Source organism: Molossus molossus, unplaced genomic scaffold, assembly GCF_014108415.1.
Source record: "Molossus molossus isolate mMolMol1 unplaced genomic scaffold, mMolMol1.p scaffold_m16_p_18, whole genome shotgun sequence".
NCBI classification, from domain to species: domain Eukaryota; kingdom Metazoa; phylum Chordata; class Mammalia; order Chiroptera; family Molossidae; genus Molossus; species Molossus molossus.
In genome coordinates, this window is record NW_023425353.1 from 63,989,188 (window position 1) to 64,011,843 (window position 22,656).

The 22,656-nt window shown below is 44.4% G+C and overlaps 2 protein-coding genes across 3 annotated transcripts in view; both read right to left on the reverse strand.

Moving 5' to 3' along the window:
* Positions 1-743: 743 nt before the first annotated feature.
* GPX1 (glutathione peroxidase 1) lies at positions 744-1,841 on the reverse strand. The gene is made up of 2 exons (XM_036266240.1): positions 1,566-1,841; positions 744-1,301 (listed from the first exon to the last, which is right to left on the reverse strand). Exons 1-2 carry the CDS (start codon positions 1,824-1,826, stop codon positions 942-944), a joined length of 621 nt encoding a protein of 206 aa, XP_036122133.1. The 5' UTR covers positions 1,827-1,841; the 3' UTR covers positions 744-941.
* A 1,102-nt stretch (positions 1,842-2,943) lies between these two features.
* Positions 2,944-22,656, reverse strand: part of RHOA (ras homolog family member A) — a 56,900-nt gene continuing 37,187 nt past the window's right edge. The window contains exons 3-6 of one of the 2 annotated variants that reach the window (XM_036266241.1): positions 12,114-12,271; positions 7,519-7,639; positions 5,857-5,987; positions 2,944-4,198 (exon numbers count right to left, since the gene is read on the reverse strand). In XM_036266241.1, coding sequence (XP_036122134.1) covers positions 4,025-4,198; positions 5,857-5,987; positions 7,519-7,639; positions 12,114-12,269 — 582 coding nt within the window. In that variant the 5' untranslated portion in view covers positions 12,270-12,271 and the 3' untranslated portion in view covers positions 2,944-4,024. Of the gene's footprint in view, positions 4,199-5,856; positions 5,988-7,518; positions 7,640-12,113; positions 12,274-22,656 lie in introns of those variants that run through there. The other variant, XM_036266242.1, reaches the window with a different exon arrangement.

Here is a 22,656-nt window from a genome sequence, read left to right on the forward strand (position 1 = left end):
CCCTTGTACTGTGATAGGAAATGGTTTCAGATCTGTATGGGAAGATTACTGACAGCAGGACCAACAGATAGAGAGGTTGGACCTGAGCCACACCTCAGAAGCAGCAGCTGGCCTTCAAGATATGTTCCTACCCTGAGCCTGACCATGCATTTGCAACTGCCAAGTGCCATGTAAGGCATGCCTAGAGAGACAATTGTATACTCTCCTCGCCCTGAATTCGTGAGGCAGCAACCAGTAAGGACAGCATGAAGCAGATGTAAACGCTGGGTAGCAGTGTGCACAGATTTAGCCAAGTAGTGAGAAAATAATTTGTAATGTTGCATGAGTTTCCAACTGTGTAACATCAGCTTGTGTGGGCCTAACACTTGGAGAACCACAGACTCAATGTGAGTAGGAGCCCATGGTGTTATCTTGTGTGATGGTTATTTCACACCCAGCAAATACTCAGAAAGGAGAGGCAGGCCTACTACTGGGGTTAGGACGTCAGCCCAAGACTCTTTGGAGTAAGGACTTTCTCTTCTAACAGGGCTTTGGGAAGGCCCTATGAATATCCTGGGAGAGGGAGAAACACTGGGACAGAAGCCAGGCTGTCCACATAGTGAAGAGTGAACCCTACACACTGCAGAGAAAGGATAGGAAATTCAGGCTTTGGGGGGCAGGGGCTCAAGCTCCCAGCCCTTATGACAATGTCATTAGTAGGAAAGGTGTCCCGTTGACAATGACACAGGACAAACACACAGTTGTGCTGATACCGGACAGTTTATTGTGAAAAGCCAGGGTGTGGGAGGGGAGGCTGGGATGGACAGGGCTAGGGCCCATCTGGGGGGATTTTCCTGGACATCAGGCATTTCTCCGTGCAGGTTTAGAGGAAACACCGTCATGAATAAAACCCCCAGAGGGCAGTGCTGTGACTGCCAAGCAGGAGGGCTAGGAGGAGCGCCCTAGGTACTGCTGGGCCCCTTGGTCAGCAGGGCTTCGATGTCGGGCTCGATGTCAATGGTCGGAAAGCGGCGGCTGTACCTGCGCACAGGTACGCCGTCTGGGCCCACCAGGAACTTCTCAAAGTTCCAGGAGACGTCGTTGCGGCATACCGGAGACCAGGTGATGAACTTGGGGTCTGTCATGAGCGCAGTGGCGTCGTCACTGGGGGCCGGCAGAGCCTCCCGCAGGAAGACAAAGAGCGGGTGTGCCTGTGCTCCGTTCACCTCGCACTTCTCGAAGAGCGTGAAGTTGGGCTCAAACCCGCCACCAGGCCTGACATACTTGAGGGAATTCAGGATCTCTTCGTTCTTGGCGTTCTCCTGCGGGAGGAAAGAGCAGCTGGAACCCGCGACCTTGAGGGGAAGTCTAACTGCAAGGGGGTTTTGGATGACTCACCAGGCAGGCTCTTTGCCCTTGTTGCACAACCCAGGGGCTGGCCTGAATCCCTGCCCAGAGGAGCACCGGAGGGAAGCGGCCTGCGGCTGCTCTCTGCACCCAGGGCATGAAGCTGCGGAGCATCCCCCCACGGCCACTCTCCTGACCCAGCCTGCACTGCCACCCCCATCCAGCTCCGCCCAGCGCACCTGATGCCCAAACTGGTTACACGGGAAGCCGAGCACGACCAGGCCCCGAGGTCCAAGGCGCTGCTGCAGGTCGTTCATCTGGGTGTAGTCCCGGACCGTTGTGCCTCAGAGCGAGGCCACATTCTCAATGAGCAGCACCTTACCCTGCAGGGAGCCCAGGTTCAAGGGCTCCCCGCCGGCCAGAGGGCGCGCAGAGAATGCGTACACTGAGCGCGGGGCCGCAGCCGCCCGCGCGGCCGCCGCCAGCTGAGCGGCGCACATGGCCTGGGTTCCAGAGAAGGGAAGGGAGCGCTGGGGACAAAACACCAGAAAACCCAGGGTGCGGCTCCTTTTAACGGGCAGGCAAAAGCGTCACGTGGCATAGGTTTTTTTCCCCCGGCAGCTCCACCCCCTCGGTCCCGCCTCATCCGGCCTCCCTGGCTGGTGACCAAAGACTGGAGGGTGCGACCTAGCCGGATGCGGACACCGCCCAGACCCATCGGAGAGGCGGGCAAGTCTGATCTGGCTCAGGCAGCGCAGCAACAGAACTGCTGCAGCTGGCCCAGTTACCCCAACAGGCGCCTGGGCCAAGGTCTCAAAGGTTCTTGTTAGGGGTCAAAGCCCTGCCAGAGACAGCACCTGGTGCTGCTCCTGGCCACACAGCCTCCAAGCCTGTGCAATGTTACTATTCTTGCAGTAGGTGCTCTATTGTCGCTGCCTGCTGAGCAGGTTGTGACTTGCAGTGATGGTGCAGTTGGCAGCACCTGCCAAGGGAAGTTCTCTCTCTGAGGCTCCGTGGTTTCAGGAAGGTTAAGTAGGAGGGTGGGGCCATGCCAGAAACAGTCAGGGCTCAGGCCCCAAGGCCAGTTCCAATTTCTCTGCATTCGGGGCTCTCTGGAGCATGTCCACATTCAGGCCTCTGGTCTCCCTCCTCCCTATACAATCCCAGTGTAGCACTGCCCCTCATCATAGAGTGGAGCCTAAGCGCGTGTAAGGCCAGGTGGACCCTGCCAGTTTGAGGCCATCCTCCATTCCTAATCAACTTCATCTGGAGCTCAGTCCTGGCAATCAGACACCAAAAATGGACAGGGAATAAGAGAAAAATGTCACACTCCCAACTTGTGCAGAAGGACTGTTTGGAGTGCCTTCATGTCTCCTCAGTAGGCTGCATCCTCCACTCGATCCAACTCTGAACTTGAATGTAACACAAAATAATTGTTTCCATGTTCTTGGAAAGAGCCAGGTTAGTGTCCATCAGAGAAGGGGGTAGTGGGCAAGCTGGCACTTTGTACCCTGAAGGAACCTACCAAGATGAGGCTAGGCCAAGTCCATCCTCCCACTCCCAGCCCCCCAACTTCCAGCCCTGGAGAGAGGAACACAAACACCAGGATACAGGAAGTTTAGAAAACTGCCTTTATTCTATTAGTAGTTGGAAAAATTAACTGGTACAGAAAAAAAGTTCAGTCAGCTGGAGAGAAGAGAGAAATCGAGTGCCACCCAAGAGAACCGGTGGCTCCTCTGAGAAGGAACCTGGATACAGTGAGGAGAGAGAGAGCACTGTGAACTAGAGCCAGACCCTGCAGTCCAGGTGAGGCAACTTGTGCCACCTTTGGAAGTGTCCAAGTGCCTCAGGCATGAAACCAAATTCCTATTTACTTAGCCCAGCTCTGGGGAGGGGGTACTGGGACATGTGGGGCCGAAAACAAGTGATATGGCCATCTTTTATTAGAGAAACCGACAAAGCGGGAATTTTAAAAATGAATTTTCCATCTGACTTTATTTTCAAATACACTTTCTTTTTTAAAAAACCAATACACTTTCTGTGGGGATGACAAATATCAGTATTAGGAAATCCAATTATACAAAAAATACTACATCTAGTTTGGGGTAGATATATTTATTTTTTGGTAACATACATTAAGTGGCACTAATTACACAGTAACTATAAGGTAACTAACATGAAACCACAGAACTGTAACTTTGCCACAGCTGCAAGAACTTGGGCCTTTCTGGCTGAGCACATTTTGAAAAAACTGGATGCGCACTCCAGAATTATGCCAATGAAATCTGTTCAGGAGTAAAGTTTCCGAAGTGGTGACTCACCAGAGTACCTTGCAGCTGACAGATGACAGGCAAGATATGTTAGTTATGAAGTAGTTACAGCCTAATTCACAAAAGTTACCATTTCTCTTTCTAGAAAGAAGCAAGAAGTTAAGAAATTCCTTGAATTAGCGCCTGGTGTGTCAGGTGGGAGTGCAGAGGAGGGCTGTTAGAGCAGTGTCAGAAAGACCCTGGCGGGTCAGGTGGGTTGGACATCATTAATAATCATGGTTGGCTTCTAAATACTGGTAGCAAGATGACTTCTGATTTATAATCTTAGGTAAATTATAGATAAATGAAAAAGGCCAGTAATCATACACTAAGATTAATAAACAGCACTTCAAAATGAACCGCATGAGGGTTGTGCTTGCAGCAGGGTTTCACAAGACAAGGCACCCAGATTTTTTCTTCCCGCGTCTGGCTTGCAGAGCAGCTCTTGTAGCCATTTCAAAAACCTCCCTCACTCCATCTTTGGTCTTTGCTGAACACTCCATGTACCCAAAAGCGCCAATCCTGTTTGCCATATCTCTGCCTTCTTCTGGTTTTACCGGCTCCTAGCAGAGAGAAGAGTGCTTTCAGTTAACAGTGTTACATACATAGATACAGTGAGTAGGTGTATTCAAATTCAGCTAGAAGACTTTTTTTTTTTTAATCCTCACCCGAGGACATTTTTTCATTTTTTGTTCAGATAGAGTGGGAGGGAGAGAGAGGAAGACAGAGAGAGAGAGAGAGAAACATCGATGTGAAAGGGACAGACACATCGAGTGGCTGCCACCTGCACGACCCAACCAGGGCCAGAACAAACTGCAACCGAGGTACATGCCCTTAGCGGGAACCGAACCTGGGTCTCTTGGGACCGCAGGCCGATTCTCTAACCGCTGAGCCAAACCAGCCAGGGCAAGACATTTTTTTTAATCCTCACCAGAGGATATTTTTACATATATCTTCAGACAAAGTGAGAGGAGAGTGGAGGGGAAGGGGGGGGCGGGAGGGAGGGAGAGAGAGAGAGGGGAACCATCAATGTGAGAGAGACACACTGATTGGTTGCCACCTGCACAACCCCAAACAGGGCCAGGGATGAAATGCAACCGAGGTACATGCCTTGGCCGGAATCGAACCCGGGACTCCCTGGTCCGTAGGCCAACATTCTAACCACTGAGCAAAACCGGCCAGGGCTAAAAGACTTCTTTTAAAAGCTACCAAATCCCCAGGTTTGAGTTCTATGAAACTCATATGCAGTGACTCCCACCCCAATATAATATCCCTCTCAAATGAGCTCTTCTCTGGGAAGAGAGGTCTGAGAAGCCCTGGAGGGTTAAGGAGGGAATGAAGGATAAAATTACTCAAGCTGTTGATCCGGTAGGCCATTCAGTCTTCCTGTAGTTAGCTTTACAGAGGACTGAATGTCCACAGAAGAAAATAGATCCTGACCTGACATTCAAACAGAGAGAAAAATAGGAGAACCTGGGCTAAAGACCTCAAGGCTCTCCTCCTGCAATGGGGAAGCCCTACCATTGGGCCACCTGGCTTCTCAGAAGCCAAGATACCACCTCTACCATCACTTTTATAAAGCATCAGGGCTCTCTGCCTAGACTCCCTGTCTTTGGAATTTCCTAATCCTTCAGTTGCCACCAATTTATTTTTGGCCTTGCACATATCAAGGTAATAACTGAAGAGGGAAATGAAGAGCTGGATGAAATTCCTGCATTTGGAGCATTGACTACTGCTGTAATGGTCCCTTCTCGAGCAGGCAATCCTTGGAAGCATAGCACTACCTTACATGAGAGGTTCTGTCTCATATGACTAGAGCCCAATCAATTAGGGCCAGATGGACAGAGAGGCTTCTGGGACTCTAAGAAATAGCTTGGCTTGTGAGGGTTTCTGATGGGCTCCCTGAACCTCCAAGTTTGTGTCCTCAGGTTCAAGAATGCTACAAACCCTGGCCGGTGTAGCTTAGTTGGTTGGAGCATAGTCCTGTACACCAAAGGAGGTGGGTTTGATTCCCAGTCAGGGCATACACCCAGGTTGCAGGTTTGATCCCCGGTTGGGGTGCATAAGGGAGGCAATCAATGATCAATGTTTCTCTTGCCCTCTCCCTTCCTCTTTCTCTAAAATCAGTGAAAACATATCCTTGGGTGAGGATTTAAAAAAAAAAAAATCTTTATAAAAGTAAGAATGCTACAAGAAGACAAAACCCTGCCCCAAAGCATGCCTGCTTCATCTTGGCTAGCTCCCGCCTTGTGTGCTCATCATTCCGAAGATCCTTCTTGTTCCCAACCAGGATGATGGGCACATTGGGACAGAAATGCTTGACTTCCGGAGTCCATTTTTCTGGGATGTTTTCTGAAAATAGCGAAATGCAAATAATTTGGGAATATATAAAATTCTACCTTGAAGAATCTCCAAGAGCCCTAATTAAATTGCAAAGAAAGTACTTCAGAATTATGCTGGACATTTAATGGAATCTCACTACTGAAACTACAGGAAAAGGCAAAATCCAACCCCTTTCCCTTAAGTACAGAATCACCAGCTTTTCTCAGTCCTACCTTGGAGCACCTCCTGTGGAGGTGGGGCCCAGGGAAAGACCCTGGAGCAGCAAAGGATCCAGTACACACGGTGACTCCACAATGGTGCCACCTGCCCCAAGGAGGGAGGCTTCCCATGGGCCATCACTGTTACTGCTGGCAGGTGATTCTGACCACATCCCCATTCTGGGGCTACAGCTGGCCCAAAGTCCACATGTTCTCAGGAAGGAAGCAGTGCTTGAGTCTGGCACCTTAGACCACTCGGCCATCCTGACACACCACATGTTCTCTTAAAGACCCTCAGCATGACCCCCACCCTGTGGGTTACTGGTATTTCAAATGGCTGAAGAGTTCTGAAAATGACTGATAACCAGCTGCGGCTCTTGCCAATACTGTACTAATTTAGTATGATTGTATGTATGTCATGGTGGATGAGCAGGCTGGGTTCAACCTCGAACACCCTCACCTTGGGTACCTCAGTGCCGGGATGATTTTTATAAAATGAGGATAACAGTAACACCTATCTTACAATGGGTTATTTTGAGTCAATGCATACAAAGTACATAGTATGATGATCATTTAAAAGGTACTGATTTTAATTTGAGGCTGTATTTACAAGTAAACTGCTCACTCTCTGACTTTAAGACCTTAGCACCGCCTGGCTGGTGTGGCTCAGTGGTTGAGCGTCGACCCATGCACTAAGAGGTTGCTGGTTCGATTCCCAGTCAGGGCACATGCCCAGGTTGTGGGCCTGATCCCCAGTGGGGGGCATGCAGGGGTCGGCCAGTCAATGTTCTCTCTCACTGATGTTTCTATCTCTCTCTCCCTTTCCCTTCCTCTCTCTAAACATCAATAAAGGGGGGAATAAAAAAAAAAGACCTTAGTGCCTTGTTTTGTAGAATATGAGGTCAGTATTATTCAGCCTTTTTATGAAGGTGGCTTCTGAAACATGTGGCCAACTGAGCTAATGAAATTGTCAGGTTCAAGTATTTATTAGCTAAGACACTTTAGAAAAGGGCTAAAATAGGACTTTAAAAACACTACTGGGAAAACAGCAGTACTAAAAAGAGGTGTAGGCACCCAAAACAGCCTTCCCCAAACCATAGTCCAAAAGATAGTTCTATTTGGAACCCACCTACTTTATCAAGTGGACACACGGCAGCCATGGGAGACCCAGGCTGAAAAGGACCCAGGGCCTAGGCTCCATAGTCCCATAACTCTAGGACTTTGACCACTCATGATTCCTTCTCTGATGCTCATGTCTGCTTGATGCCCAGAAAGGACCTGAGAAACTAGCTATCAGCCAGGAACACAAGTAGTGACAAACATCAGGCTGTAGGGCTACTCACCTAAACTATCAGGGCTGTCAATGGAGAAACACATCAGTATAACATCAGTGTCCGGATAGGAGAGGGGCCTCAAGCGATCATAATCTTCCTGCCCAGCTGTGTCCCACAAAGCCAATTCTACCTGTGACAGAAAAGAGTATAAGGTTAATTTCACTATACACTTTCATGTTCTTTATTAACTTTTTTTCCCCAGAGAGAAAGAGAAAGGGCGGGGGGGGGGGGGGGGGTAGGGAGAGAGAGAGAGAGAAAGACACCGATTTGTTGTTCCACTTATTTATGCAGTTATCGGTTGAGATTCTTATATGTGCCTGACTGGGGATTGAACCTTCAATCTTGGTGTATCAGGATGCCACTCTAACCAACTGACCACCCAGCCAGGGCCACTATACACTTTCAAAAGGGGATGTTTACCATAGTGAATTCAAATAGCAGACTGCCCAAAAGTATAAAAAAAAAAAAAGAGTGTTCCAGTTTCATTACAAGGTGAAAGGTATTTTTAAATGATTTTAGGTTGTCCTGGCCGGTTTGGTTCAGCAGTCAGAGTGTTGGCCCATGGACTGAAGGGATGTAGGTTAGATCCCCAGCCCCAGGTTCGAGCGGGAGGCAACTAAATCGATGTCTCTCTCTCACATAGATATTTCTTTCTCTCCCTCTCCCTCCCTTCCACTCAGCCTAAAAATCAATAAAAAAAATATCCTTGGGTGAGGATTAACAAAAAAAATTTTTTTAATTAAAAATAAAATAGTTTCAGGTTAAATTCCTCAAAATTACAATTTTATAAAAAGATATGAGAATGGAATAAATAACATTCAGTGAATGAACAAGAAGAAAAATAAAACTAAACAACATTTTACCAGGTGTACAAGGGAAGATAGGGAAAAGCCAGACTGTAATTTATAGTCTCACTCAACCATTTCCCTATTTTGTCTTATCATTCTGCTCCAATGTAGAAACATGGAGACAAGAATGTGTTTGAGTTGGTGGGTGAAAAAAGACACCATGCTGGGTGTTAGGTCTTAGTGGACAGGAAAGGCCTCTGGCTCTGCCTTTACTGCTCAAAAAAATTGTCAGAATGAAAGCATCACATAAGGTAGGAGGACACTCCTTTCACGTCTGGGCTCTGAACACAGTTCCCTTCCAAACTGTCCAGCACTGTACTGTAGCCAGTCCTGTGACACCTTTTCACCAGAGTGGATTTTTTTTTTTTAAATATTTACACAAATTTTTTATTTTTTATTTTGGTTGTTGTTCAGATAGAGTAGGAGGAAGAGAGAGAGAAACATTGATGTGAGAGAGCCACATCAACTGGTTGCCTCCCGCATGACCCCAACAAGGGCCGGGGACAAACTGCAACTGAGGTACGTGCCCTTGACCAGAATCAAACCTGCAACTCCTTGGTCCATGGATGGGCACGCTCCAATTGCTAAGCCAAACTGGCCAGGGCCAGAGTGGATTTTTTTTAAATCCTCACCTGAGGACATTTTTGCATTTATCTTCAGATACAGTAGGAGGGAGAGAGGGAAGAAGAGAGAAAGAAACATCGACACATCGACTGATTGCCACCCGCACAACCTTAACCAGGGCAGGGGAAAAACCACAACCAAGGTTCATGCCCTTAGTGGGAACCGAACCCAGGACTCTCTGGTCCATGGGCCGATGCTCTAACCGCTGAGAAAAACCGGCCAGAGCCAGAGTGGATTTTTAACATGCTCTGTGCGGAAGTCCTTCAGGGCACAAGGAACTGAACTGTCCCTCTAATGCTTAGAATATACCCATTTTCTCCTAGTAACTTCACAACCCTTATTTCAATTTCTAAATACCATTCCTTCTTTAAAGTTGATGGCTAATTGTCTTTTCCACCCTCAACCTTTGCCCCAGGACACATCACCTGCAACTTCCACAAGATCCCTTGCACTTCTATCATGAACACACCATTAGCTTGGTGTTGATCTAGGAGATATTGATCCCCAATCCTCACAATTGATCTGAATTCAGGATAGCACAGCTTATTCACTTTCTTCCCCAATCCCACTCCCTTGGCTCCTCCAACTCTCCTGGGTATTCAGTCAGACATAATGGTCTCTTGATAAGTGGTTCCAGGGTGTTGGTGCTTCCAAAGCCCTGTCTCATGTCAGAAAGGGCCTTCCCATTTTTGGTAGGCCTATTCCTGGGACCATGATCACCTACCATCCTGGAGTTTCCCAAGGCTCTGTTAGTGCATACTTTTACACGAACATTCCCAGTCAATGCCCTCTCTCACTGTGGGGGCTACCGAGTTGCTCTGAGGTAGGTAGCTGGGCTGTGATACCCTCTTTCAGATCAAGCATCTTTACTTCAGGGTTTCCTTTCCCTGCTAAGGGAACTCTCCTATTTTGTAAGGGTCAGATATATTCAAAATTGGCAGTGCAAGAAAAATATCCATAGACCATTACTCTAGGTTTTAAGTCAAGGTCTCTAAATTTCTTATGGGTAAGAAAGATCCTTGTTCCAAGACCTTCAGGTACAGATAGTGTTTTCAAGAGGACAGAAGAGCCATTACTGGCTCCAAAATATACGTACTGCCATAGGCAAAAAAAATGTTCCCACCTGATGGTCACAGACACACAGCAACTGAAAGCTGCTCTCTCTGGAGGGAATGACAAGATAAAACCAGCAATATACATCCACCAGACATTTGAGAAACCACCCTGGATTCTGCTTCCCTAAAGCCACTGGTTCTTTCTGTGTATGTGTGGAAGGCTGTTATATGAAAGCAGATACAAAGATCTCAGCACATTTCCACCCCGTTTGTTACAACTGGGTCATGTGTCTATACAAAACCAGTCTTCCAGGCCCATAGAAACACTTGTATCCAAGCATTCATGCAGAGAAACAACTAAGGTTGAACTGGCAACACTCTGCACTAATGGACCACCTGCAGGATAGGACCAAAAGTTCTGCCAGGCTGAAATTTACTTGTTTGTTTTTTCCCATCTATTCTTGGCCAGAAAGGTGCTTTCTATTTCCTAAAGGCATGAGAGCAATCACTGTGATCCACACTGTAATTGGATAAGATGGACTACAAACTGTAGAAGGTTTTGAGTTCAACCCAATTTTTAAAATGCTTTGGTGCTTCCAAATGCTTTGTTACTTCTAGAACCCTGATATCACCTGTAAAATGACTACAAACTATAGAAGGTTTTGAGTTCAACCCAATTTGTAAAATGCTTTGGTGCTTCTAAATGCTTTCTGTTACTTCTAGAACCCTGATATCACCTGTAAAATGACTACAAACTGTAGAAGGTTTTGAGTTCAACCCAATTGGTAAAATGCTTTGGTGCTTCCAAATGCTTTGTTACTTCTAGAACCCTGATATCACCTGTAAAATGATGGTGGCTCAAGGGTCAGGTGGCTTACTCATGCTCTCAGAACTATCAGGACACCCTATGAGGGACCCTAAAATTCAGAGCAGGGGCCTAAAGTTCTTTCTACATATGGTGCCACACAGTGGGGCTAAGTAACATTGGACAGAAAGTAATAGTAGGTTAAGCTGGAAAATGAGAAGATACAAAGGAGATGGAATTATGATAGCCAATTTATTAGGTGCTAGCAGCGCAGACATGTGACTGAATACCCGAGAGGACTGAGTGTGTGGGAGAAGAGCCCCTTGTTCTAATTTTCTTTTCAGCTGACCCATTTGTACTGGTAATTTCATTCCTCTTCAAAAGATGTAAAGAATGTTGGGTAAGACATTATTTCGACATAAATATATATGTATATATGAGCTCTCTCTCTCTCTCTCTCTCTCTCTCTCTCTCTCTCTCTCTCTCTCTCAAATTCTAGAAGAGCTCTACCCTAGTCTTGCCAGTAGGCTTTCATGACAGACATAGGGAAACACTGTCCTCCCTGCCAGTAAGACATAATTGAATCAACTGTGGCAGCCTGTTTATGTTAAAGACAAAAAATATTTTAGAAATTAAAGGCGAGCCCTGGCCGGTTTGGCTCAGCAGTTACAATGTCAGCCCACGGACAAAAGAGTCTCGAGTTTGATTCCAGTCAAGGAAATGTACCTCAGTTGCGGTTCGTCCCTAGCCCTGGTTGGGGTCATGAGAGAGGCAACCAGTCGATGTGTCACTCTCACATCATTGTTTCTCTCCTTCTCTCCCTCCCTCCCACTCTATCTGAGATAAATGGAAAAGTATCCTTGGGTAAGAATTAAAAAATAAAAAAAAAATAAAAATTAAATGTGAGGATGTTTGTTGTCTAAATGTCACACTCCTGATGGTATAGATCGCTATAACTCTTTGAGAGGCATAATCAAGAAGGAACTCTCAACCTAGTAACCTCATATTTCAACCCTTAAAGCTGTAAAAAAGCATATATACTAAGGTTTCCCCATATGAAATACATATGAATATGGACAAAATGTATATGCTAGCAGTTAAAAATGAACAAAGTTGGTCTAAGATAGCAGGATGAGAACAGAGTTCTCATTCTAACATTTTTGTTATTGTTATATTGTGCCCAGAAGAGACATCAAGGCCTAATTCTCTACAGACTACATGAATAGCCTAAGATGCAAAATTAGTATCAGTTGTTATGGGAAGAGTACTCACCTGCTTTCCATCCACTTCAATATCTGCAACATAGTTCTCAAACACTGTAGGTACATACACCTCTGGGAACTGGTCCTTGCTAAAAACAATGAGCAAGCAAGTCTTGCCACAGGCTCCATCACCAACAATCACCAATTTCTTCCGGATGGCAGCCATTGCTGAAACATAAAACAAAGTGTTACTGAGGTTGCACAAGAAGCCATAATCGCTTCAGGCTGTGACACACTTTTCCAACCATGGGACATAAGCCTCTATTAGCATATCAAATACAAAGTGCTAGTACATCTCTGCAGATGGCTCCAAAAGGTCATACCAAAAACCTGTAACTAACATTATATTTAATGGTAAAAAAAAACTGAAATCTTTTCCCCAAGATCAGGAACAAGACAAAGATGTCCACTCTAGCCACTTCTATCCAATATGATACTGGAGGCAATTAGGCAAGAAAATGAAATAAAAGACATACACATTGGAAAGGAAGAAGTTGAACAATCACAACTCACTGACAATAAGATCTGATATATATAGAAATTCCTATGGAATCCACTAAAAATGTATCAGAACTAATAACAAATTCAGCAAGGTTGTGAAATACAAGATGAACATACTAAAATCAATTGTATTTCTATACCTCAGCAATGAATAAATTGAAAATAAAATTAGGAAAACAATTTTATTTACCATAGCATAAAAAAATAAATTTATCAAAATAACAAAACTTACTCTGAAAACTACAAAAAACATGGTTGAGACAAATTAAAGATGATCTAAATTGAAAAATATTAAAGCTTATGAACTGAAAGACAATATTAAAGAACGAAGTTGCAGGACTCACACTTCCTGACTTCACCACACACACACACACACACACACACACACACACACACACACACACACACAACAAAACAAAACAAACTTACTACACAAGCTACAGTAATCAAGACAGTATTTCATTGTCATAAAGATAGACCTATAGATCAGTGGGATAGAACTGAGTCCAGAAATAAGCCCTCATATTTAAGGTCAAGTGATTTTCAACAAGTATACCAAGACAATCTAATAGAGAAAATAATTCTTTCAACAAATAGTGCTGAGATAACTAACTCAGGCAAAAGAATGAAGTTAGAACCCTATCTCACATCATATATAAAAATTAACTCAAGCCCTGGCCGGTTTGGCTCAGCGGTTAGAGCATCCGCCTGCGGTCCGGAGAGACCCCGGTTCGGTTCCCGCTAAGGGCGCATACCTCGGTTGCAGTTTGTCCCCGGCCCTGGTTGGTCGTGTGGGTGGCAGCCACTCGATGTGTCCCTTTCACATTGATGTTTCCCTCTCTCTCTCTTCCTCTCTCTCCCTCCTACTCTGTCTGTACAAAAAATGGAAAAATGTCCTCGGATGAGGATTAAAAAAAAAAAAAAAAAAAGAATGAAGAACATTCCATTGTATACAATATATAAGAAAATTCCATTGTATACATATACACCACATCTTGTTTATTCTTCATCGCTTGATAGACACATAGGTTGCTTCCACCTTTCAGCTACTGTGAATAATATATTCACAGATATACTTATCACCAGCAACCAAAAGAAAAAAAAAGATAAATTGGACAATAAAATTTTAAAAACTTGTGCTTCAACAGATACCATCAAGAAAATTAGTCCAGCCCTGGCCGGTTTGGCTCAGCGGTAAGAGCGTTGGCCTGCAGTCCTGAGAGACCCGGGTTCGGTGTCTGCTAAGGGCATGTACCTCGGTTGCAGTTTGTCCTCGGTTGCAGTTTGTCCCCGGCCCTGGTCGGTCGTGCAGGTGGCAGCCACTCGATGTGTTCCTTTCACATCGATGTTTCTCTCTCTCTCTCTATTCCTCTCTCTCCCTCCCACTCTACCTGAACAAAAAAAATGGGAAAATGTCCTCGGGTGAGGATAAAAAAAAAAAGAAAGAAAGAAAATTAGTCTGGCCGGCGTGGCTCAGTGATTGAGCGTAGACCCATGTATCAAGAGATTTTGATTCCCGGTCAGGGCAAATGCCTAGGTTGTGAGCCAAATCCTCAGTGGGGGACATGCAGGGGGCAGCCAATAGATGTCTTTCATCAATGTTTCTTCTTTCTATCTCTTTCTCCCTCTCCCTACCTCTCTCCCTAAAAACCAATAGGAAAAAGAAAAAAGAAAATGAGAAGACAAACTGCAGAATAGAAGCATATGTTTACAGGTAACATATCTGATAAGGGGCTTGAATCTAGAATATATTTTTAAAAACTCATACAAGTCAACAACAAATAAGCAGCTTAGGTGGTGATCTGGTTCAGGGTCTCTCTTTTTATTGATCTTTAATTTTTTTTTTTAAACATTTATTTATTTTTGATGGTATGTGCCCCTGGTGGGAACCGAACGCGGGACTCTCTGGTCCGCAGGCTGACGCTCAACCACTGAGCCAAACTGGCCAGGGCTGATTTTTAATTTTATTAAAATGATGTTTTTATTGATTTTTCCCCCTTTACTGATTTTACAGAGAAGAGGTGAAAGGGAGAGAGAGAGAGAAATATCGATGAGACAGAACATCGATTGGCCACCTCCTGCATGCCCCACAGGGGATCAGGCCCACAACCTGGGCATGTGCCCTGACCAGGAATCGAACCAGCGACCTCTTGGTGCATGGGTCGACGCTCAACCACTGAGCCACAGCAGCTGGACTTTTATTGATTTTTTAGAGAGGAAGGGAGAACTAGAAACAGTGATGTGAGAAAAATATCGAACGCCCCTTCACTGGGGACCTCTCAGTCCATGGGGTGACACTCAATCTACTGAGCCACAGCGGCTGGGCACTTTTTTTTTCAGGGACTCTCTCTTTTTTTTTCCTTTATTGATTTTGAAGAAAGGAAATGGGGGGAGAGAGAAAGACAGACAGATTGATGAGAACACTGATTGGCCACCTCCTACATGACCCCCACTAGGGATCAGGCCCACAACCTGGGCATGTGCCCTGACCAGGAATCAAACCAGCAACCTCTTGGTGCATGGGTCGATGCTCAACCACTGAGCCACACTAGCTGAACATTAGGGTCCTTCTCTTTTTTTTTTGGTTCAGGTAGAGTGGGAGGGAGAGAGGGGAGAGGGAGAGAGAGAGGGAGGGGGAGAGGGCGAGAGGGGGAGAGAAAGAGAGAGAGAGAGAAAGAGAAACATCGACGTGAAAGGGACACATTGAGTGGTTGCTACCTGCACGACCCAACCAGGGGCAGGGACAAACTGCAATCGAGGTAGGGCGGTATTTGTTTTTTAATTGACCATTTTAACCATTTTTTTCCTTTCTTTAAAAAATTTATTTGAGAGAGAGAAGAAGGGAGAGGGAGAGCGAGAGAAACATCAATGAAAGAAAACATCGATTGGCCACCTCCTACATGCCCCTCCCCCGGGAATTTGGTTCACAACCTGGGCATGTGCCCTGACCAGGAATCAAACCAGCAACCTCTTTCTTGGTGCACTAGTTGATGCTCAACAACTGAGCCACACAGGCCAAGCTATTCATAGATATTTATCCAAGAGAAATAAAAACATATCCACACAAATGTTCATAGCAGCATTCATTATCCATCACAGTAAAAAAGTGAAAACAATCCAAACACCTAATAACTAATGAATGGATAAAGAAAATGTGATATATCCATACAAAACATTTGGCACCCAGCTGTGTGGCTCAGTGGATTGAGCATCGCCCCATGGACTGAGAAGTCTTGGTTCAATTCCCAGTCAGGGCACATGCCCAGGTTGCCGGCTTGGTCCCTAGTAGGGGGTGTGTGTGCAGGAGGCAGCCAATCGATGTATGGGTGTTTCTCTCTCTCACTCCCACCCTATCTGAAGATAAATGGAAAGAAAAGTATCATCTGGCAAGGATTAAGAAACAAACAAGCCCTGGCCGGTTTGGCTCAGCGGTTAGAGCGTCAGCCTATGGTCCAGAGAGACCTGGGTTCAGTTCCCACTGAGGGCATGTTTGTCCCCGGCCCTGGTTGAGTCGTGCGCGTGCCAACCACTCGATGTGCCCCTTTCACGTCGATATCTCTCTCTCTCTCTCTCTCTCTCTCTCTCTCTCCCTCCCTCCCTCCCTCCCTCCCTCCCACTCTATCTAAACAAAAAATGGAAAAATGTCCTCAGGTGAAGATTAAAAAAAAAAAAAAAAAAGGTATAAAAATATATTTAAAAAATATATTATTTGGTTGCCCTGGCCAATTTTGCTCAGCGGTTAGCGTGTCGGCCCACGAACCAAAGGGTCATGAGTTTGAGTTTAGTCAAGAGCACATAACTCTATTGCAGTTCGTCCCTGGCCCTGGTCGGGGTCATGCAGAAGGCAAACCAGTCAATATGTCTCGCTCACATCAATGTTTCTCTCTCTCTCCCTCCTACTCTATCTGAAGAGATATAGAAAAATATCCTCAGGTGAGGATTAAAAAATAAAAAAAAATAAAATATTTTATTTGGTAACAAAGGGGGGGAAGTAATGATAAATGCTACATTTATCAACATGGATAAACCCTGAAAACTTTACATATGTGAAAGAAGCTAGTCACAAAGAACTACTTATAATGTGCTTCTATTTAATGAAATGTCCAGACCAGGCAAAGGCAGAGAAAGAGAGTAGTCAATTGGTAGTTGCCTAGGGAAAGCAGATGGGAGAGAAAAATAGGGCATGACTTCTAAAAAAATTGTGGGGTTTCTGCCCTGGCCGGTTTGGCTCAGCGGTTAGAGCATCGGCCTGCGGTCCGGAGAGACCCAGGTTCGGTTTCCGCTAAGGGCATGTACCTCGGTTGCAGTTTGTCCCCGGCCCTGGTTGGTCGTGCGGGTGGCAGCCACTCGATGTGTCCCTTTCACATCGATGTTTCTCTCTCTCTCTCTCTCTTCCTCTCTCTCCCTCCCACTCTATCTGTGCAAAAAATGTCCTCAGGTGAGGATAAATTAAAAAATAAAATAAAATAAAATAAAAAAATTGTGGGGTTTCTTTTTTGGGATAATGAAAATTTTCCAAAACTGTGAAACAGCATACAACTCTATGAATATATTATACACCACTAAATTGTACACTTTAAACCCGCCCCCAAAGATATGCAGGCTCCCTCCATCTAACGGAGAGTAATAATCACCCCAATTCCCACCATTCCCTCTTAGAATAGCACTCCAATTTTTAGCTGTGCACTCTGTTGCTCAGCTAAAGACTACATTTCTTAGCTTCCCTTTACACCTAGATATGGTATGTACAAAGTCCTAGCCCATGAAATGTAATCAGATGTTTTGGGACTTCCACAAAGTGTTCCTTAATGTGAAGTTAGATGTCCTTCTTCATCCCCTTCCTCCTTCCTCCTGCTTAAACCTGGAGTCAGGGCTGCTTTTTGAACAGCCATGTTAGAATGTGAAAATGAGTGCTATATTCTGGAGCTAGAAGAATAAAAGGTAGGAGGATCCCAAATCCCAGATGATTTTGGGAGCCATTTCAGCCCCAGACCATCTATTTCCACACTTTTATGTGAATAAAAAATAAAGAACTGTCTTGTTTAAGGTGGTATTTTCTATTACCTACAGTCAAACTAATCCTTATCAATGCACACTCATTGCCAAGAACCACACTGAGGGAATGTTTCCAAACTGCAGTGGATGAGACAATCCATTGGGGTACATGAAGAAAATATTAGAAACTCTTTTTTTTTTTTTTTTGTCTAGAAAACATAAGAAATTAACGTTAAAATTTAACATACATAAAATCACAAGCAGCAGGTCCCATGATGGGAAGTGCTGACAGTGCTGCCATCACTCATTTGTGAGTTCTCAGCAGTGTGGCATACTTCAGTTGCATATGTGCCAAAGTGTATATACAGATATTTTGAAGCTTTAACCAAACACACAATATGATGTACTGGTTTTTAAATTTTGAAAAAAAGCAGTGGATTGATAACATTACTAATAATGAAAGAATAATAAGCATATACATAAGGGAAAATGTGCTCATTATAATTCTTTAAACAATAGGACATGCAATAAAAACAGTATCATACTGAGACTAGCCATTTAAACTATAGCTCAGCACTCTGGACACCCATTCAGTTCCTATATCCTTTCCTTCTTCTCCGTTTTTGCCTTGGAGTCCTAATGGGTCCAGGACCTGCCTAAGGTCCTGCACTTGTCTCATCTGTGTTTTGTCTTCCAACCAAATTGCAAATCACCACAGAGCAAAGAACATATCTTAAATTTCTTTGTAACCTTATACAGTTTAGTACTTTATTTATTTTTAAAATTGATTTCAGAGAGAGAGAAACAACAATGTGAGAAATATCAATTGGCCCTGGCCGATTTGGTTCAGCGGTTAGAGTGTCTGCCTGCGGTCCTGAGAGACCCGGGTTCGGTTCCCGCTAAGGGTGCGTACTTCGGTTGCAGTTTGTCCCCGGCCCTGGTCGGTTGTGCGGGTGGCAGCCACTTAATGTGTTCCTTTCACATCGATGTTTCTCTCTCTCTCTCTGTTCCTCTCTCTCCCTCCCACTCTACCTGAACAACAACAACAAAAAATCAATAAAGAGAAATATCAATTGGTTGTCTCCAGCATGTGCCCTGACTAGGGATCGAACCCAAAACCTGGGAATGTGCACTGACCAAGAATCAAACCCCTCACTTTTTGGAGTATGTGATAATGCTCCAAGCAACTGAGCCACACCAGTCAGGGCCAGTTCAGTACTTTAGTGACATGTAGTAAGTATTGAGTAAAACCAAAAATACAACAAACAAAAAAGTTTTAATGATAAAGAAAATAGATTACCCCACTTAAATTTTTAAATTGAATTTATTGGGATGACATTGGCTAATTATATAGGTTTCAGACATACAATTCTACAATGCATCATCTGTATATCGTATTATGTATTTACTACCCCAGTTCGAGTCTCCCTCCATCACCACTTATCCCCTTTACCCTCTCCTACTCCCCCCAACCCTCTCTCCTACCTCCCCAAACTCCCCTCCCCACTTCTCTCTGGCAATCACCATACTGTTGTCTGTGTCCATGAGTCTTTATTTTTTTCCCCTTGCTTAATCCCTTCACCCAGCTCATCCAACCCCCCCGATAGCTGTCAGTCTGGTCTCTGTATCCATGAGTTTAGACTACCTCATTTTTTGTCTCCCATGAAATATTCCAAGGCACAGACACAAATGAATTTACCTCTTTAAAAAGTCCTTCTTCTTTGTTCAGTTTGACTGCCAGCATTTTGACAGGATTCATAAGTCATTTTTTATTTTTTCTCATGCTCTTAAATTCCGGTCAAGATTTTTTTCCCCTTTACTGACTTTAGAGAGAGAGAGGAATTGAGAGGGAGAGAGAGACTGAAATATCAATAGCCGCCTCCTGCATGTCCCCCATTGGGGATAGGGTCTGGAACCTGGGCATGTGTTCTGACCAGGAATCAAACTGGCGACCTCTTGATGCACGGGTCGACACTCAACCACTGAGCCACACGGGCTGGACAAGATTTTATATACTTTATATATCTCCTCACGCCTAGCTTGTATTGGTTTGAGCCCAAAGCCAAACCATCAGAACCTTAAGGAATGCAAACAAAATAATTCATCAGGAATTCCCTTGTTCAAGAAAAGGTTGCCAATTTTGAAGAGTATTCTTCCTAGAAGGCACTCAATTCTCAAGAAATAATCTCTCAATCGAATGTGGTTAAAGACACACAAAATGAAAATGCCAAGGAGCAAACAAAAAGGCTCTAGAAAATTTTCCTTGGGAAACATTTGGCCCAAGAAATGTGTAAAACCATTCAGCCTCTTTTGATGACAAAACAGAAATTATAAGTGATTATAGAACAAAATTAAAATGAAAGCCTAGAATTACAAATGATTTCTGGGATGCTGGGAGTATGGCAATACAACGAGTTGTTAACAAGAAGTGTAAAGTACAATCATTAGAAAATAAAATTTGCTATTTTTTCCCCCAAAATGACCCAAGGAAAATCTTTTGCTATAGTATCGTTCCAAGTAAGTGGCTTGTCAGCTTGAGAAAGGAAATCACACTGAGCTCTCTTTGCAGTCTCTGCCAGATGTGTTCTTTTCTAGGCTCAATTAAGACTCAGAAATAACTCTTCAGAGCTTTCAATAGAAGTTTATTTTTCCAGTTAATAGTCAGTTATGAAACATATCTGTCACCTGCAACAGTATACAAATGATTGCAGTTATTAAAAAAATGTTTTTATTGCCCTGCCCAGTTTGGCTCAGTGGTTAGTGTGTCGGCCTGTGGACCAGAGTCCCGGGTTGGGTTCCCGCTAAGGGCACGTACCTCAGTTGTAGTTTGTCCCCAGCCCCGGTTGGGATTGTGTGGGTGGCAGCCACTCGATATGTCTCTCTCACGTCAATGTTTCTCTCTCCCTCCCACTCTATCTGAAAAGAAATGCAAAAAAAAATGTCCTCGGGTGAGGATAAATGTGTGTGTGTATGTTTTTATTGATTTTTCAAGAGACAAAAGAAGGGAGAAGGATAGAAACATCGATGTGAGAGAGAAACATCGACCAGCTGCCTCCGGCACGCCCCCCACTGGGGATTGAGCCCGGGCATGTGCCCTGACCAGGAACTGAACTGGGACCTCTCAGTCCACGGGAGGATGCTCAATTCACTGAGCCACACCAGCTAGGCTGCATATTTCTTTTTAAAATTCATTTTTAAAAATCCTCATCCAAAGACACTTTTCCATTTTTTTGTTCAGATAGAGTGGGAGGGAGAGGGAGGAAGAGAGAGAGAGAAACATCAACACGAAAGGGACACATCAAGTGGCTGCCTCCTGCACAACCCAACCAGGACCGGGGACAAACTGCAACCGAGGTACGTGCCCTTAGCGGGAACCGAACCCGGGCCTCTCTGGACCGCACGCCGACGCTCTTTAACTGCTGAGCCAAACCAGTCAGGGCTTCTTTTTAAAATTCTTAATTATTTTCCTAAGTTCAAAACTTTTAGTATAACTACTGTGGCATCCTCTCAAGTCAAAACAACATCTCTTAAGGTGCTGGCAGGGTACAGAAAATACCTACTCTGTTGTGTTCTCTGCTATTACAAGACCAGTCTTTCACCAAATCTCAAAAAACAATGTGTTCTACACCTGTGGACCAAACTTCAGTGAACTACATTAAGCAACTACTGTAAACAAAAAAAGCCAACCAATATTTCAATATATTTTCCACCCATTTGCAAACAGAAATGGTGCCCAAGAAAAGGAACTGAGGGGTGACATGCAGTGTCTCATAGAATTCCATACTTAGTACTCAACAGACACAAGAGCCCACACCTTACCCCTCTAATACAGTACCCCTCTAGAGGGTGTAGGGATCTCAGTAAGTATCTCTTATGTGATCTGAAATCATAGAAGGCACTCAGTAAAAAGCACTGGTCGGTGTGGCTCAGTTTGTTGGGCATTGTCCTATGCACCGAGAGGTTGCTGGCGGATCCCTAGTCAGGGCACATGCCGAGCTGCAGGCTTGTTCCCCGGTAGTAGGCATGCAGGAGACAGCTGATTGATGCTTCTCTCACATCAATGTTTCTTTCTCTTTCTCTCTCCCACCCCCTCTCTAAAATCAATAAAAACATATTTTAAAAAAGAGAGATTCTCTCTTTAAAAAAGGGGGAGGAGTAAAGAATCAGAAACTGAAATTCCAAACTACCATGGGCCAAGCACAAAGAGAAAGACTTCAGTGTGAAATACTATTTGGACCTGTAAATGTGCTATATACTCAATAGAGAATTTCAATGACATTCCTTTGAAAAACAGACTACCAAATTATATCAGCCTGAAGTACTTTTGCCTGATTTACTAGGGATGTTTTTAGATTCTCAAAATTCTAGGTTCCCTACTTTGGATCTGATATACCATATATAGCACTTGCTATCTGTTTTTCAAAAGCCTCTATGTTGCAGCTGATCTTTCAGAGTTGAAAACATCTCTGTAAAATACTGATGGAAAGCCAGGTAGCATCACAGCAAAGATGCCTGCTCTTAGTGTTCATAGGGGAATGGTGTACCAAGTATGTGAGGCCCAGCCTTGCCCTTTGATTCATGAGGTTAGAAAAATTCTCTGGAAGGGAACATATGCAGCATTAGTGGCTGTGCAACCTCTCAAAATGAACCACAACAATGAGAAATGAAGAAGGTGACCCAAATTTGGGATGTGGAGCCTGACTTGCCTTGAACAGACATTTACTATTCTACAGGTAACATGAAAGTCCACAGTCCTCCCAGTATACTCTCATTCTCAAAGTTATTGGTAACCACACCAAAAAAAAGTCAGTATGTCCTTCTAACTCTGTGTCTAGAATACTTGATGCTTTCAACTACAGCAATAGGGTGAACTCAACAATGCCATGTCTGTGGCTGGGATCCAATGATCTGGTGGTTAAAGCATAAACACAACAAAAAACTGTTAACTGTTATTTAAAGGTTTTTATTAACAAGCAGGAACTTTGTTTTATTTGTCCAAAGCCTCTAAACTTATCAAAGATCCTCTTAATTGGAACTCAGGAGAGGACAGGCCTGGC